General features: G+C 38.2%; 1 protein-coding gene across 2 annotated transcripts in view; it reads right to left on the reverse strand.

Moving 5' to 3' along the window:
- LOC127634343 (DNA polymerase alpha catalytic subunit-like) overlaps window positions 1–14,945 on the reverse strand; it is an 89,692-nt gene that overhangs the window by 67,687 nt on the left and 7,060 nt on the right. For both annotated transcript variants that reach the window (XM_052113856.1, XM_052113855.1), the window contains exons 11-26: window positions 14,161–14,273; window positions 13,940–14,053; window positions 13,766–13,840; window positions 13,514–13,652; window positions 13,184–13,338; window positions 12,832–12,916; window positions 12,586–12,647; window positions 12,416–12,505; window positions 12,176–12,292; window positions 11,901–12,076; window positions 11,680–11,809; window positions 11,354–11,473; window positions 11,172–11,262; window positions 10,966–11,090; window positions 10,717–10,863; window positions 10,424–10,546 (exon numbers count right to left, since the gene is read on the reverse strand). In XM_052113856.1, the coding sequence (XP_051969816.1) occupies window positions 10,424–10,546; window positions 10,717–10,863; window positions 10,966–11,090; window positions 11,172–11,262; window positions 11,354–11,473; window positions 11,680–11,809; window positions 11,901–12,076; window positions 12,176–12,292; window positions 12,416–12,505; window positions 12,586–12,647; window positions 12,832–12,916; window positions 13,184–13,338; window positions 13,514–13,652; window positions 13,766–13,840; window positions 13,940–14,053; window positions 14,161–14,273 (1,862 nt within the window). The remainder of the gene's footprint in view (window positions 1–10,423; window positions 10,547–10,716; window positions 10,864–10,965; window positions 11,091–11,171; window positions 11,263–11,353; window positions 11,474–11,679; window positions 11,810–11,900; window positions 12,077–12,175; window positions 12,293–12,415; window positions 12,506–12,585; window positions 12,648–12,831; window positions 12,917–13,183; window positions 13,339–13,513; window positions 13,653–13,765; window positions 13,841–13,939; window positions 14,054–14,160; window positions 14,274–14,945) is intronic.

Raw genomic sequence — 14,945 nt, forward strand, 5'->3', positions numbered from 1 at the left:
AGAACAAATGTTTCCCTGGAAAGGTCAAGGGCCACAGAACATCACCTCACAAGCGTTCATAAAGGCTAAATGCAAGCAGCTCTTGCTAACTGGTCTAGAGGGGGATTTCCCTAAATCGTCATACAACAAAATGAGCCAAATTACAAGGGCTTAAATCAGTGACATTAAATTCCACTCACATTTAAAAAGGAATCAGTCTGCACAGCCAAGTTTTAAAACTGAAATATTAACCATTTCCGGTATGGAACTGTGCTGATTAGGGTTGTTACGGTGTACTGGGTTACCGGTTTTACTCTGTACAAGGGACACCACAGATGTGAAAATTTATACCGGGTAAAAAGGAACTTCCAATATCAATACAATAGCTTAATGAATAGAATATCCATAAATAAAGAATAGTTGCCAAATGAACAGTTTGCGACCCATGATAAATTATCCTAAATAAAGCATTGAAAGCCAGGTGTTCTTAAACAACGTATCAAATTATACAGGCAGCAAAGTACGCACACTGACAGAAGACGTTTAATTGCAGGTAGCGAATATAATGTGCATGGTGGGTAACTAAGACATCTCTGATTCAGAACGACACAAACACATGATTGAAGAAACAAACCTTATTATATTTTTAAAAATAGATGACAGAGAAGCCGCCCATGCGCATGTCTGACACACTGTGTGTTTGGAGCAGTGCAGTCTTCGAGGTATCGAGTTCGATACATTTTAGGCACCAACCGAATTGCCTAAAAATGTCTTGTCGTTCGGTAGCAAATTTCAATACCTAAAGGGTTAATCTCATCAACGTCATTGAGAAGCATGTGACATGCTAGATGTGCCCAAATCTAAATGTGCTGGTGATTGGCTTTGGTTAGGCATCAAGGAAATACACTAGTATCAGAAAATGGTTTGTTCTACATTACAGAGAAATACTAAACCGTAATAATGAGCCTTAAAAATATAATTTTTTACAAGTGCACGCATGAAGCGAGCCAAAGTGACACCAGGAAAAGCAGTAATGATTCTGAATGTGTCGGAAAAAACAGCAATAGACTGTCTGAACATTGTGTTAATTAGAGAGAAATGCACATTCGGGTTGAGCAAACAGATGATGATCTCATTATTATCAAATTAATATTACAAATAATTTGCCTGTAGACACAAAGGAACACTTTGTGAAGAAACACTTTTATATTATTAAGTACAGATGACAGAAAAGCCGTATATGCGTATATGACGCCCTGATATGGAGGCGTGCAGTCTCGTGTAATGCGCAACTAAGGATCTCATGCTTTGTTTCTGCCTTCAGATTTTTATTTTTTATAAGTGCTGTAAATGACCTCAGACATCTCAGTTAAGGAGGTGTTTTGAGTTCAGTTCACTTTATTTCCACAGAGCAGTTTATTGTGAATGCAACTCAGCAGCATGTAAAATAATACAAAGTATATAGAATACAAAATGTATCAAATATTTCAAAAACACATTCACTTCGAACCATGATTTATATTTCAGTGATTATTATTATCATTATTATTTTTACATTTATAATTGCTTGTATGTCTTCATTTGTGCAAGTCATTTTCCACCTGCAGTATGTTTTAATGGTAAATGGAAGGGGGGGGGTATTTAACGATATAATTGAATATTGTGATTATTATTTTTTTAATAAAGATATTGTGAACATATTTCTTGCATATCGCCCAGCCCTAGGAGGGAACACATTTTTTTTTATTTACACACATTCAAAGTCACTACAAGTGATGTGAACCCACAATAAGTGATGTATTTGCCCAGACAACGAAATAACCTACTGGTAAGCCCATGATGGAGAAAATGCATGGTTGAAAAAGGTTAGTTGCCAAAGAGATGTTGCCCTTCACAACTGTTAAAAAGGCATCTTTCAAAAAGTTGAACAACGCACATTTTATTTTTATTTTTTAGTTTCATTTGAATTTTTTGGTTATTTTAACAAAAAATTCAAATGAAATTAAAAATGTTTTAGTTTTTTTAGTTTGAAATCAAGCTGTCTAGCATTATTGTGTAGGCTACTGCTTCTTATTAGGGATGCACAGATACCAAGTTTTCTATTCCGATCCGATATCGGAAATCTCGATACCAATACCAGTGATGTTTTTTTGCATAATCAGTTTAGAATATCTTTACATTGTTGTGTGGAACTAATTGGGAGTACTCATTAAAATGTAAAGAAACCACTGATCTACATATATATATATAACTGGATTGCTCATGACGTCACAACAGTAATGCTACTACATTTTGGTATTCCCTAACATTCTGTATTCCTATGGGTCTCAATGGGAAATTGTCGGTTTTGGTGAGTAACTTTTACCTATCCACTCACATTAAAAACATTTTTTTAAGTCTGCATACACTGCATCACAACGCAATCTTCCTAAATATGTAATTCATTATTTATTTGGACTCTTAATTCTTTTCCCCTGCTTATTCTAAGTGTGAGCGTGTTATGTTACACTTTATTGCAGCAGCATTACATTCAGGTTTCACCTCAATAGAAACAAGTTTAAGAAACTGAGGTAATATATCAGTAGACATTTTCAAACATATTTTTTGCAGGCTTCAAAGTTTGTATTCTGAATACATAATTAAGCTTTGTAACTTTTGTTTACGTTGAAAGTGCATTGTGGTTATTTTCTGAGGCTAAATTAATATTAGCTATGCAGCTAACATTAACAGGAAAATAACCACAATGAATAGTATATTCACCAAGTTGGCTTTTTTGGTCAAGTTGAATATCTACTTGCAGATCAACACCGGTTACATTTGATGAATATAATGCAGGCTTGGATTAATTGTCTGTGTGTGTGATTTGTACTTTTTGCAGTGCAGGCCTGAACACGGCCCAGCTCATGGGCAAGTTATCAATTGGAATTGACGAGGAGCAGGGCTGGACTGGTAATCTGGCATACCGAGGGGGCAGTGAGGGTGGACTGGCCATCGGGAGAACCGATGGCCACAATAAGCTAAAATGAGCCGCCACGTTAACGAACACACTGATAAATCAGAATTGAGTAATTACTACGATTCGTTTTTGTGTGGCCAAATGAGAAATGGGGGGTTCGGTTCGCTGGGGTTGCATCCTTCCTTTTTTATCCTTTGCTGATCAGATGCCTGTGTGTTGAAACTTGACACCTGGCGATGCATCCTGAAAACTGCACTGTTTGAACGGTTTCATGCTGAAGAGACGCTTAAATGTAAGGTTTTTTTCTCTCATAAATGTCAACATCATAATGTATATCAAAATGATAGATGCCTGTCATGCAAAACATGAGCTCATTGATGTCATTAAATATCAGTCTGCTTTTTTATTCTATCAGTTACACCTGGTCGGAGTCTTTCGTAAATATTTAGTTTATACTTAGGGTTACGTCCTACCAAAGTTTAATGGTGCAACGCTCAAATATTTAGCGGTGCGTAAATTGTGACTTAGTGCCCATTTACACCACAACTAGGCTAAGTTTAAACTTGCGTATAAGCTGGTGCAATCGGCCCTGGTCTTTATATCAAACTTTTCTTTTTTTCTTCTTTTTTCGCAGTACAAGCTTGCTCAGAGTTTTCCTAAGCCGTTTGGAGTGTGATGCAGCACATTTCCTTGGCAATGAAGTGGAGCCTAATGTTAGTGCAGCTTTTTGAAATGCACTTTGAGTATGAAGATGTGATTGTTGTATGGTTCTAGGTTGAACAGGTGTGCCTCAAGTTCCTTGAATGCAGAACCACTATGGAGTTCCAGAACATTCTCAGGTGTCTTGCAGACTTTCAGGACGCTGTCTAACGGTCTTATAAATCCACCTCAGGACTTCATGTTGATCAGTGTGTTCATCTTGGGAAGAGCTCTCGACACGAGTGCTGATAAACAGGTAGTGCACAGAATCTTCTTCAGTTGTTTTAACTGCAAAGCCTTCTATGTTCCCCACCACAGCCTCTTTGAACATGGACAAGCTAGGAAGACTTCCAGTGATGTTTTTCTCTGTGTCTTCTGTTTCAGGCTGAATGTCACTTTGCCTGAAAGGCCAGCCTATCATAAGATGTTGCCTCCAGCGTCACTGTCCGGTGGAGAACATCTGCCACTAGCTCTGATGAGCTTGATGTCTGGCTACCATTCTTTTAAAAGCTGACTTATGTGGGATTGTTGTTAAATCCATTAGCAGATTTGTGCCCACATATCTGCACATTTTTATTGTAATGTTCAGTTTAAGTAAATTTTTGTGGAACTTGGAAGCTTTTGTTATTGAACAAATAAATATGTATGATTTCCTTGAGTGTGCATATGTCAATAAACTTATTTCTGATTATGATTTAAAAGATCAGGGGATTGTTGAAATAATTAAATGCCCTCAAGCTGGTATGTACATATTCCAGATTAATTTACATACATATAAGTGTGTGTGTGTGCGCGCGTGTGTATACACACACACACTGCATATGAACTTTGCTTAAATTAGTTCTCATTTTCTATATAATCTAGTAAAAAAAAAAAAAAAATACAGATGTATAAATTTGACAACATTATGAGCATCAACAGGTTTAAACTATGAAGGCAGAGAAACATTGCATCCTGTAACAATCTGCAGATGTCGCTATTGGATACTTTTGCTTTAAAAAGTGGAATTAATACACTTTGGTGTTGTATTTTTACTGTTGATTATTAAAGATTATGATCGTTATGCCCACTCTACATGGATAATGACTAATTTGTGCTTAATAGGTACATAGTCCATAAATTAAAAGCTGTGGGCACTTTTTCCACATCCTTAATTGAGTGTTGTTTCACGGTTAAATGCCGCGATGCCTTCTATCGGTAGGGAATAGTAATATGGCCGCTAGAGCACTTCCGGTAGCTTCACCTACTGCTGGCAGTTTAGAATTCTATGAGCAACCCAGTGTGTGTGTGTGTGTGTGTGTGTGTGTGTGTGTGTGTATGTATGTATGTATGTATGTATGTATGTATGTATGTATGTATGTATATATATATATATATATATATATATACACACACACACACACACACATACACACACACACAAGTGAAAGAAACACAAACCTCTAACTACACATTATTTCAATATAAATGTATAGCTTATTAAGAAACTTTATTAACTAGTATACTGGATAATGTAGCACAAAAATGAACAGTAATTCCAGTACAAGTCATCAGTAGAAAATAAGTCGTTTTTTTTTGGCAACATTTTTCAACTTGTATCTGGACTTCAGGATTCAGATCTCTTTTTTGTTCAATTTAGTTGAAAGATATCAGCTCACTTTTCATTCACAGTTATTTTTTGGAACCCATTCAACTTAAATATTATCATTTGTAAACAAATAACTGATGTGCTGGAGCTGCCCGTGCATTTTATATATTTACTTTTTATTTAAAAAGTATTGATTGAAGAAGTTGATATATTTATATCAACACAGCATTTTGTAATTCAGAGCCACTGCACGTCTTCAAGTGGCTTTGAATAAAATGTACGAGTCATATGAACTACTTTAATGTGTTTCTATGGTTCTTTTATGCAATTCTTTGAGCTTGACAGTAAAGAAAATGTAAACGGTATCGGATTTCGATCGGGCTCGTTGGACCGATACCCGATCCGTCTAAAAGCTTCAGTACCGGAGCCGACACAGATCCAGGTACTGGATCGAAGCATCCCTACTTCTTATTGGCTATAATTAAATTGTATTATAGAAATCGGCAAGATATCATACACTTTCACACACACTCTAATGGGGTGTAAAAAAATATTGTATCATATTGTACGATACAACGCTCGCAATACAATATCATAACAGTGAATCCGGAAAGTATTCACATTTTGTTATGTTACAGCCTTATTCCAAAAAGGATTATATTCATTATTTTCCTAAAAATTCTACAAACAATACCCCATAATGACAACATGAAAGAAGTTTGTTTGAAATATTTGCAAATGTATTAAAAAAATAAAATGATAATTCACATGTCCATAAGTATTCACAGCCTTTGCCATGACACTCAAAATTGAGCTCAGATGCATCCTTTTTCCACTGATCATCCTTGAGATGTTTGTACAACTTGATTGGAGTCCACCTGTGGTAAATTCAGTTGATTGGACATGATTTGGAAAGGCACACACCTGTCTATTATAAGGTCCCACAGTTATCAGTGCATGACTGAGCACAAACCAAGCCATGAAGTCCAAGGAATTGTCTGTAGACCTCCGAGAAAGGATTGTATCAAGGCACAGATCTGGGGAAGGGTACAGAATTTCTGCAGCATTGAAGGTCCCAATGTGCATAGTGGCCTCCATCATCCGTAAATGGAAGATGTTTGGAACCACCGGGACTCTTCCTAGAGCTGGCCGCCCGGCCAAACCGAGCGATCGGGGGAGAAGGGCCTTAGTCAGGGAGGTGACCAAGAACCCGATGGTCACTCTGACAGAGCTCCAGCATTTCTCTGTGGAGAGAGGAGAACCTTCCAGAAGAACAACCATCTCTGCAGCACTCCACCAATCAGGAGTGACCAGAAGGAAGCCATTCCTCCGTAAAAGGCACATGAAAGCCTGCCTGGAGTTTGCCAAAAGGCACCTGAAGGACTCTCAGACCATGAGAAACAAAATTCTCTGGTCTGATGAAAGAACTCTTGGCCAGAATGGCAAGCGTCATGTCTGGAGGAAACTGCCCAAAAATAGATGTGCCAAGCTTGTAGCATCATACACAAAAAGACTGTAATTGGTGTCAAAGGTGCTTCAACATAGTATTGAGCAAAGGCTGTGAATACTTATCATATTATTATTTTTTTCTTCATTTTTTATAAATTTGCAAAGATTTCAAACAAACTTCTTTCACATTGTCATTATGGGGTATTGTTAGTAGAATTTTGAGGAAAATAATGAAATTAATAAATTTTGAAATAAGGCTGTAACATAACAAAATGTGGAAAAAGTGAAGCGCTGTGAATACTTTCAGGATGCACTGTATGTATCGTATGATACACAAATAAATACATAAGTGTGATTAAAATCAAGCAATGCAACATTAAGAGCTGCAAAACAGTCCCCTCCAAAGAGAGGCAGCACTGAGCGCTCGCAGGAAAACAGAGCAACTAGTCTACATTGGCGAGTTGAGAGCTCAAAGGCAGATAGCAAACAGCAAATAGATTGTAGCATTACAGCTTGTTGAATTTGCCAAACAACAGTGTCATGTCCCAGTGCTATAGTACATTAAACATGCGGTTTTATTTACACCATCATCACCACGCAAATTGGTGGATTTGCAAGACAGAAAAAGCAAGTTGCAATTAACAGCCAGGCTCTCCCAGCCGCCACGGAGCATGATCACATGCACAACAAAACTCTCATAACTATCAAAAAAAAACAACTATGCAAGAAATCTGTAATAACATGAGCCTCTGCCTCTGATGTATGAGCACAACACTTGCGTGCATTGGATAAGCCAGTAAGACAGCTAAAGTTTACATGCAACGTGAAACCGGGGGAAGAGGGCAAATCAATTAAGTGCCTCGGTTGTTTTTTGATTAAACTGCTAAATATTATTGTATTATGTACATAATTGTAAAGTCAGAGGTCAGGTACCTCTAGAGGCTTTTTTTTTTCTCGACTAACAATTGAAAGGCATTTAATTTTTCTTTGCCAAAGTCACCTTTAACTTGCTCACTGGAGGATTTAAAATGTAAAAAAGGCATTATTTTCTACAAAGTTGCTTTGAAATTATGTGCATTGTAAAAAGTGCTATTCAAATTGAAATGAATTGAACGTAGCAAACTAATTGTTCAGAGGTGTGGTGGTGGTGTAGTGGGCTAAATCACAGAAAGGTAAGCAGAAGGTTGCCGGTTCGATCCCCACAGCCACCACCATCATGTCCATGAGCAAGGACTTAACTCCAAGTTGCTCTGGGGGGATTGTCCCTGTAATAAGTGCACTGTAAGTCGCTTTGGATAAAAGCATCTGCCAAATCATAAATGTGAATGTTCTCATAACAATCTGCTCATAAATGCAGTGTTGTTGTTTAAGTTACTTTATTATAGAGCACTGCTTTATGTTGCCAATGTCAGACACTGTTGCGTCACTTAAGATTTATAATACATTTATGTTGAATTCTTGTAGAAGTTTAAGTAGAAAAAAAAAAATCTGAGGCTGCCATTTTTTTATTTCATTTTTTATAATCAAATCATAAGTCTTCTGCATCATATCATTTAATTTGTGTATCGTAACATGCATACTCTAAATATTGTATCATCGATTAAATTGTTTTTTACATCTGTCATCCACTAGTGCTGACCTTAGTTTGACGTTTTGGTTTACCTAGATTGTAAGCAGTCCCACCAATTACACAATTCAATGACAGAAGTTCTAGAGTTTCAGAGCTTCAAAAGTACATGCACAATAAAAACATAAAATGTATTTAGAAAGGAAAAGTGAGTAACAAAATCATGATCTAAAACAAGATTAGTGTTTTTGCTAACTCAAGTGTGACAAGGTGCTCAGCTGGTAATGCCTGAAGAAATCGTCTATATTCCTTCACTCTAAACGACCAGCAAATAACCCTCATTTTAACTTTCTCCTTTGCGGCACCTCCAGACTTTAACACACTTTACAGCACCTGTTGACTGAATTTACACCCCTAGGGCAGGTTAGCACTAAGCTAGCTTCTCAGAAAGCATTAGTTAACTCTATTAAAAGCAGAGCGCCTGTAATTCTTATCCCAAAACAATGCTGGTGCAGACAGCCGGCCATCCATCAGAAGATACAGCCAACCCACTGTCTGACTGACAGGATTTAGTGTTTGATGATTGTAAACTTAGATTGTCAAATTAGACAACGGTTACGATCAACATTCTGTGTCTCTGGCTCCAATGGAAGGCAGGAAGAGAAAATTGGCTATTTGACTTCTTGCCCTCTTAAAGTTTGAAACGTTCTATGGCACATCGTTTACTGAATCCCTCGGCCTTTGGAAGCTGATGCCAAACAGCCTTCATCCCCATCACAGCTCTGGGAACCTGCATATTTCAACATGCTGAGAATCACCTAAGGCTTGTCCGGATCCGCCCTCAGGGGCGCCAGATCAAGCATCTTTAATCGCCATGGGAAAAAAATGGTATATGCAACACCAAAGTCAATTGCTAACACAGCTCTCAACAGCACTAGTGCATAAAAGGGAAGCCACTCTATCAAAATATAAATGGCAACAAAATACATATGTATTCAAATTACACCATGAATGTCAGAGTCAAAGTAAGGCAGCAAGCTGGGAGTGCTCGAGCTGTTGCATTTAAATTTTTTATTGATTGCCACTGAAACAACTGTGTGCAGTGTGAGTACATGCTGGCTGACAGTGGAGAATATGTCTCACAATAAAACTAATTTGAGAAATTAGGGCTGTTAAGTCAAACTGGGCTCTCTGACATAAAGAAATATATATTAATATTTGCAGACTCCAGTGTAGTGGTTTAGAACCATGTAGCTGTACCATCATATGCAGAATCCAAATCAAATCTACACCTAGTTTTCCTACTTAAAACCATTCAAATCAGCATTCCTTACTTTCTCCTTTGTTTGAGTGCAAGCTTTGGATTTATTTGATTGTAAAAACCTTTTTGTAGCTCTTCTTGAAACAAATGAGGCACATGGAGGCAGTGGAAACCTTCATGTTGAATGCTGGGGCTAATTCAAAGAGATTGTAATTATTGGTTCCCCCCCATTTCAAACAATGCACCCCACACCGCCCAGTGGCAATGTGGGAGAAGAGAGAGGCATGACCATGAATGCCATTTTTATTGCTACACCCCAGTGGGCTTTCAAAGTCTAGTCTCATTAAAGTCAAGAGCAGGTAGCCAGCAATCATACCAAGGAGGTGGCATAAAAGGAACAAGAGATCACATCAAATTGGTAAGGCAAAAAAGAGAACAGGAGCTCATGAGGAGGTGAGTGAAATCAGAGCCAGAGGCCTAAGGAGCACACTTGCATGCAGTTGAGTAGAAGGCCAGGTTTAGACTACCCTCTAGTGGCAGAATTCAAGAATTTATGATGGATAAATAGGTGTCTGCTAATAATATAGAATGACCTATAAGAGTCAGGGTAGATGCTAAAATATTTTGACAAATAACAAAGGATTGGTATTCAGTCTGTTCAATAGGCCATCTCCTGTTATGTACCTTGTGTTGATCATTTGGCCAACCAATTACCAGCCAACAAAACAATTATCACTTTAACAAAGCACAACCCACTGAACAACTCTCAATCATTGCTTTGTTTTCATTTGCGTCATAAATATGGCATCTAACTTAGTTTCAATAAAACTAAGATTTTGTTAAGTGTAGCGTATATCATAATATCAAGAGTGAGGGATCAGGGTCTGAATTTAGCCATTAAACATAGTGTAGCATGTTACGTACCTCTCTTCCTTTATGAGTGACCAGTGCAGCCAAAGGCTTGGCATAAAAGCGACTGAAGGAAAAACCCAGGCATCCATACATGCTGTTAGCGGTCAGCTTCAGAGCCTTCTGTCTGATATCATACTATGGGAGGAGATTTGTCGTCAAGGCTTGCATGCATAAAACCCCTAACACTACTAGCTCTGAGCTACAATCTAATCTAGTTATCTAGTAGAAAAATAAGGGCTCATATAAACAAATAATGAGTTATCAATATAGAAATGTTCTTAGGTCTTGCCTGGGATTTCACTTACCTGCAGGTACAGGTCAGGGTTGAGGTCCTGTTGCTTCATTAGCTGTTTGACCTGACGTCGGCGTTCCACCAGTTTTCGAATTTCTTTAGGAAGAATGCCCATCTCCAGACTTTGATCTGGCAGCTCAGGAATTTCATCATCATCGTCCTATTATTATGGAAAAATTTAACAAGATGCTTAAAACTAAATAAAGCTTACAACAGCAAGGTAAATTCTCACAAAAATACCTGTGAGCACCTCCAAACACACCTCAGTTTTCTTGCACGAATTGGTCGCTCCTCTCTCAACAGTAGTAAAACAGATGTTAAACTCCTGGATGATGGAGGGGTACAGACTGTTGAAGTCCAAAAGCAGAATGAATTTATCATAGAAACCTGCAGGCAGAAGTCGGAACAGATGATTTAGCAAGCACATACATATTAACCAATGAAACACACGAAAACATGAACACTCACCGACTTTTGGGTCCAACACCAGACCTCCAGCATATGCTGCCTTCTTCCTTGCTTTGCTTGACTTGCTTTTTCCTACCTCAACATCCTCATCCTGAGAGTAGAAATGACAAAGAAAAAAAGAACATAATAAATTAAGGCCATAAATGGTCTGAAGAGTGTAATAATGAAAAAAGGCTTCGCACCACATCTTGTTGTGGTTTCTTGAAGAACTGCTTGTCTGGAACTATGAAGTTCTTCTCATCGAAAGCGTGGAGCAACAAATACTCATTCCTCTCTGATCGGCCACCCATCAGTGTGCGAGACTGTAGGAGAACAAGAGATGGCATTTGAGAAAAATTAATAAGCAACACTTATCTGCAACTGAGCCAAAGAATTCTATGTAACCACACAGCACAAAACCAGAAAGTAGACCTTTATATTGCATTATCAATAAAAGATGAAACACCAAGCTAGAATGTGGTTACTACAGATGAAATAAGGAATGGGATTATTCAGAGAGGCATCTTACCATGACATTACCAGCAATGTTAGTGATCTGCATTGCCAGTGGTAGAACATTCAGCTCACACATGATTTGCAGGATAAGCTTAGCATCGATCCAGGTGAGCTCCAGAAGGTAGAGCAAGTGAGGGGAATCACTATTGGAAAAAATAAAGCAACAGTGTTGGAAAGACAGAAAATTGGAATGTTACATCAACAGAAGAGAATCATTTTCAGGTTGCAGCTAACCTGTAAAAGTTCCTAATGTTCTCCGGAGGCACCACCACCCTCTCTGTCTTCAGGATCTGGGCAGCCAACTCAGTCAGATGATAACTTTTACATCGGATAAGCTCTTTGGCAGAGATCTGAACATCACACACCAGGCGTCCACAAGTGGCACTCTTTTCCGCAAAGCCGCTGCGACCCTGAGATAAAAGAGATGCCCATATGCACAGGTTTAAAAAAAACTATTTGCAGGAAAAAAAATTATCTTTCATGACCTCATGCATCAGAGGTATTCTCACCCCCAATTTGGGCATGTTGGCTCTTCTTAGACGGCCAATCTTGGACCAGTGCGGTACTTTGCACACATTGATCCTCTGCAAGAGCACTTCAAGGTCAAAACCAAAGATGTCGTGACCCTAAAACATTGTAATTGGAAGGCAAATGTGGTAAATAAAAATTAAACAAAATCAGGAAAATAAAATCAGCCACATCAATCTACCAGGTCAGCTCATTGCATATGTAATAACATTTCAACTCACCACTAAAACATCAGGATCAATCTTGTGCATCTTGGCCAAGAAGAAGCCTAAGAGTGCACGTTCAGTACCTGCAATCTCTACTATCCCGTTCTGAATAAATAAAATAAAATAACATGGTTGATTGGACATATGAAATGTTTTTAGTCTTAACACAAGATAAAAACCATTACCTTTTTCCTAACTGCATCTTTGAAGTCATAAGGGAAGACACAGTCATTGGGTTTGCTCACCACTTTAACAGAAAATGCATAGAGATATGTGAGCTAAAACAAGCAGTAATTATTCATAAAACTGCTAAATAGTTTAGTCTCAAACAAAATCTCCCAAAACTCAAATAGCAAAATATATCTATCTAAGATATTATGGCCACACAGCTCAAACCGCATTAAATTCAAAAGTAGAAAGGAGAAACTCACCACCAAAATGGGTCTGGTAAGGGGGTTGTGGTGGAGCTTTGTCCAGGGGAAACTTATGATGGATCAGGGCAGCAAGGGAAACAATCTATCCGAGGCAAGACAGAAAGTAAAGTTTCACTAGTAAGCTGCCACCACTGCAGCTTAGCTGAGCTTCACTGGGTATCCCATGATCCACAAAACAATTATCCATAAGCAGAAATGTGTTAATCTTCACATCAAATATTTGATCAGACTTATACAGACAGGTAAAAGGGGTCTAAGCCCAGACAAAAAGCCAAGGTATAATTTCCCTGTGACAAACTTTAATAACTGAAACATTAACCCCTGAAGAGTAGGACTAAATCAGGTTTACCTCATTCTGGTGAGTCTTTGGGTTCTGAACAGTCTTAAGGCTTATGGACATGATGACCAGTGGAGGTGGTGGCAGATCTTTAACTACTGAGATCAGGTCACTTTTCTGTGCAATGGCCTCCACCTTACACCAACTCACAGGCTGACTGCTCAACTCTAGAGGTAACGATGAGAGCAAATATATTAAACCATTACATTATTTTGAAAATTATCTGAAGTGTTATCAATGAGGAAGTCACATGGCGTATTCATAAAGGTTAAATACAGAGCAATAGAATGATTGTGTTTTCAGAAAGCTTTTTAGCTTGTTTAGCATATGCAGGTTACGTACGAGGAGTCTTGACATCAAGCCAGCAAGGTCCGCGGATCTTCCTGTTAAGGAGGAAGTGTTCTAAGCTGGAGGTATTGTTGCCAAACACATGAGAAAATGTTGAGCCCTTCAGCTCAGCTGGCAATGGGGGAAGTTCAGCCTACAAAACAAACCACACAACATACACATTAACAATAATGGCTTTTTAATACACTCATTCAAGGGAATTATTATAGAATGACTATGAAGGTCTGACAAGTGACGTCTACTCACAGAGTATCTGACTTCAAGGTAATCGCTCTGTGAGGGAATGTCTGGGATCTCAAAGGCATAGTTCTTTGTCACCGGCTGTACGAACAGAGAGATCACATATTAAAATGAAGGTAATACAATCCATTCATACTTTCTATTTCAGTAAAGTAGAGCAGAAAGGATGGCAGCAATTACCTTGGACTTAAACTTCATGATTTTAAATTTCTCAGAGAGACCGTTGAACTCCTGGTACACATCCATCATTCCAACCTGATTTTCTGTCTTCTGACCAGTTGCCAGATTTACTTTCTATTGTATCCCACCAAAAACAAATCAAACAAATCAGAGAATTTTTTTTTTGTTTTTTTGTTTGTTGCAGGAGTATATGCATGTCTACTGAATATGACTGGTCTCACATGTTCTCTGGGCAGGAGATACATGGTCCTCTCGATGTTCTTTACAGCAACACAACAGCTTACATGAGCTTCAGCTGATTCAATCCAGACCTTTCCAAACAGGTACACCACACCTGCACAGTGAAACAACATAATTCACCAACAGTTTAGGGCCGGATGTACTTTGTGGAATCATTAGAACTTCCTAAACTGACAACTGAGCAAAAACATTCTTTTGATTCCGAGATAACCTTGGAGGAGCTTGATGAGGTAATTAAGGCCTTGCCTACAGGCAAGGCCCGGGGCCAGACGGCTTTGCCACTGAATTTTTTAGATCTTATGCTACAGAACTGGCTCCACTTTTGCTAGAAGTTTATACAGAATCATTAAAGAATGGAAAGCTTCCGCCAACCATGACACAAGCCCGGATCAGTCTGATTCTTAAAAAGGACAAAGATCCAAGCAAGTTTAAGAGTTACCATCCAATTTCCCTGATTCAGCTAGATGTTAAAATGGTCAACAATTTTGGCTAACCGATTAAGTTATGACATCTCTTATACATATAGATCAGGTGGGGTTTATTCGGGGCTGTAACTCTTAGTGTTGTTACGGTACCAAAATTTCAGTAGTCGGTACCGATACCAGTTAAATTTAACGGTTCTCGATACCAATTTTGTACCAATTACTTGTGATACTTTATTATTATTATATAGAATATAACATTTTACTATAGAGTTGTAATTAATTTTTATTCAATTTCAGGCATATAGATTTTATTTTGAATCGTGCTTTTATTAAGTGTTTTT

The sequence above is a fragment of the Xyrauchen texanus genome, chromosome 41 (assembly GCF_025860055.1).
Source record: "Xyrauchen texanus isolate HMW12.3.18 chromosome 41, RBS_HiC_50CHRs, whole genome shotgun sequence".
In the NCBI taxonomy this organism is placed as follows: Eukaryota; Metazoa; Chordata; class Actinopteri; order Cypriniformes; family Catostomidae; genus Xyrauchen; species Xyrauchen texanus.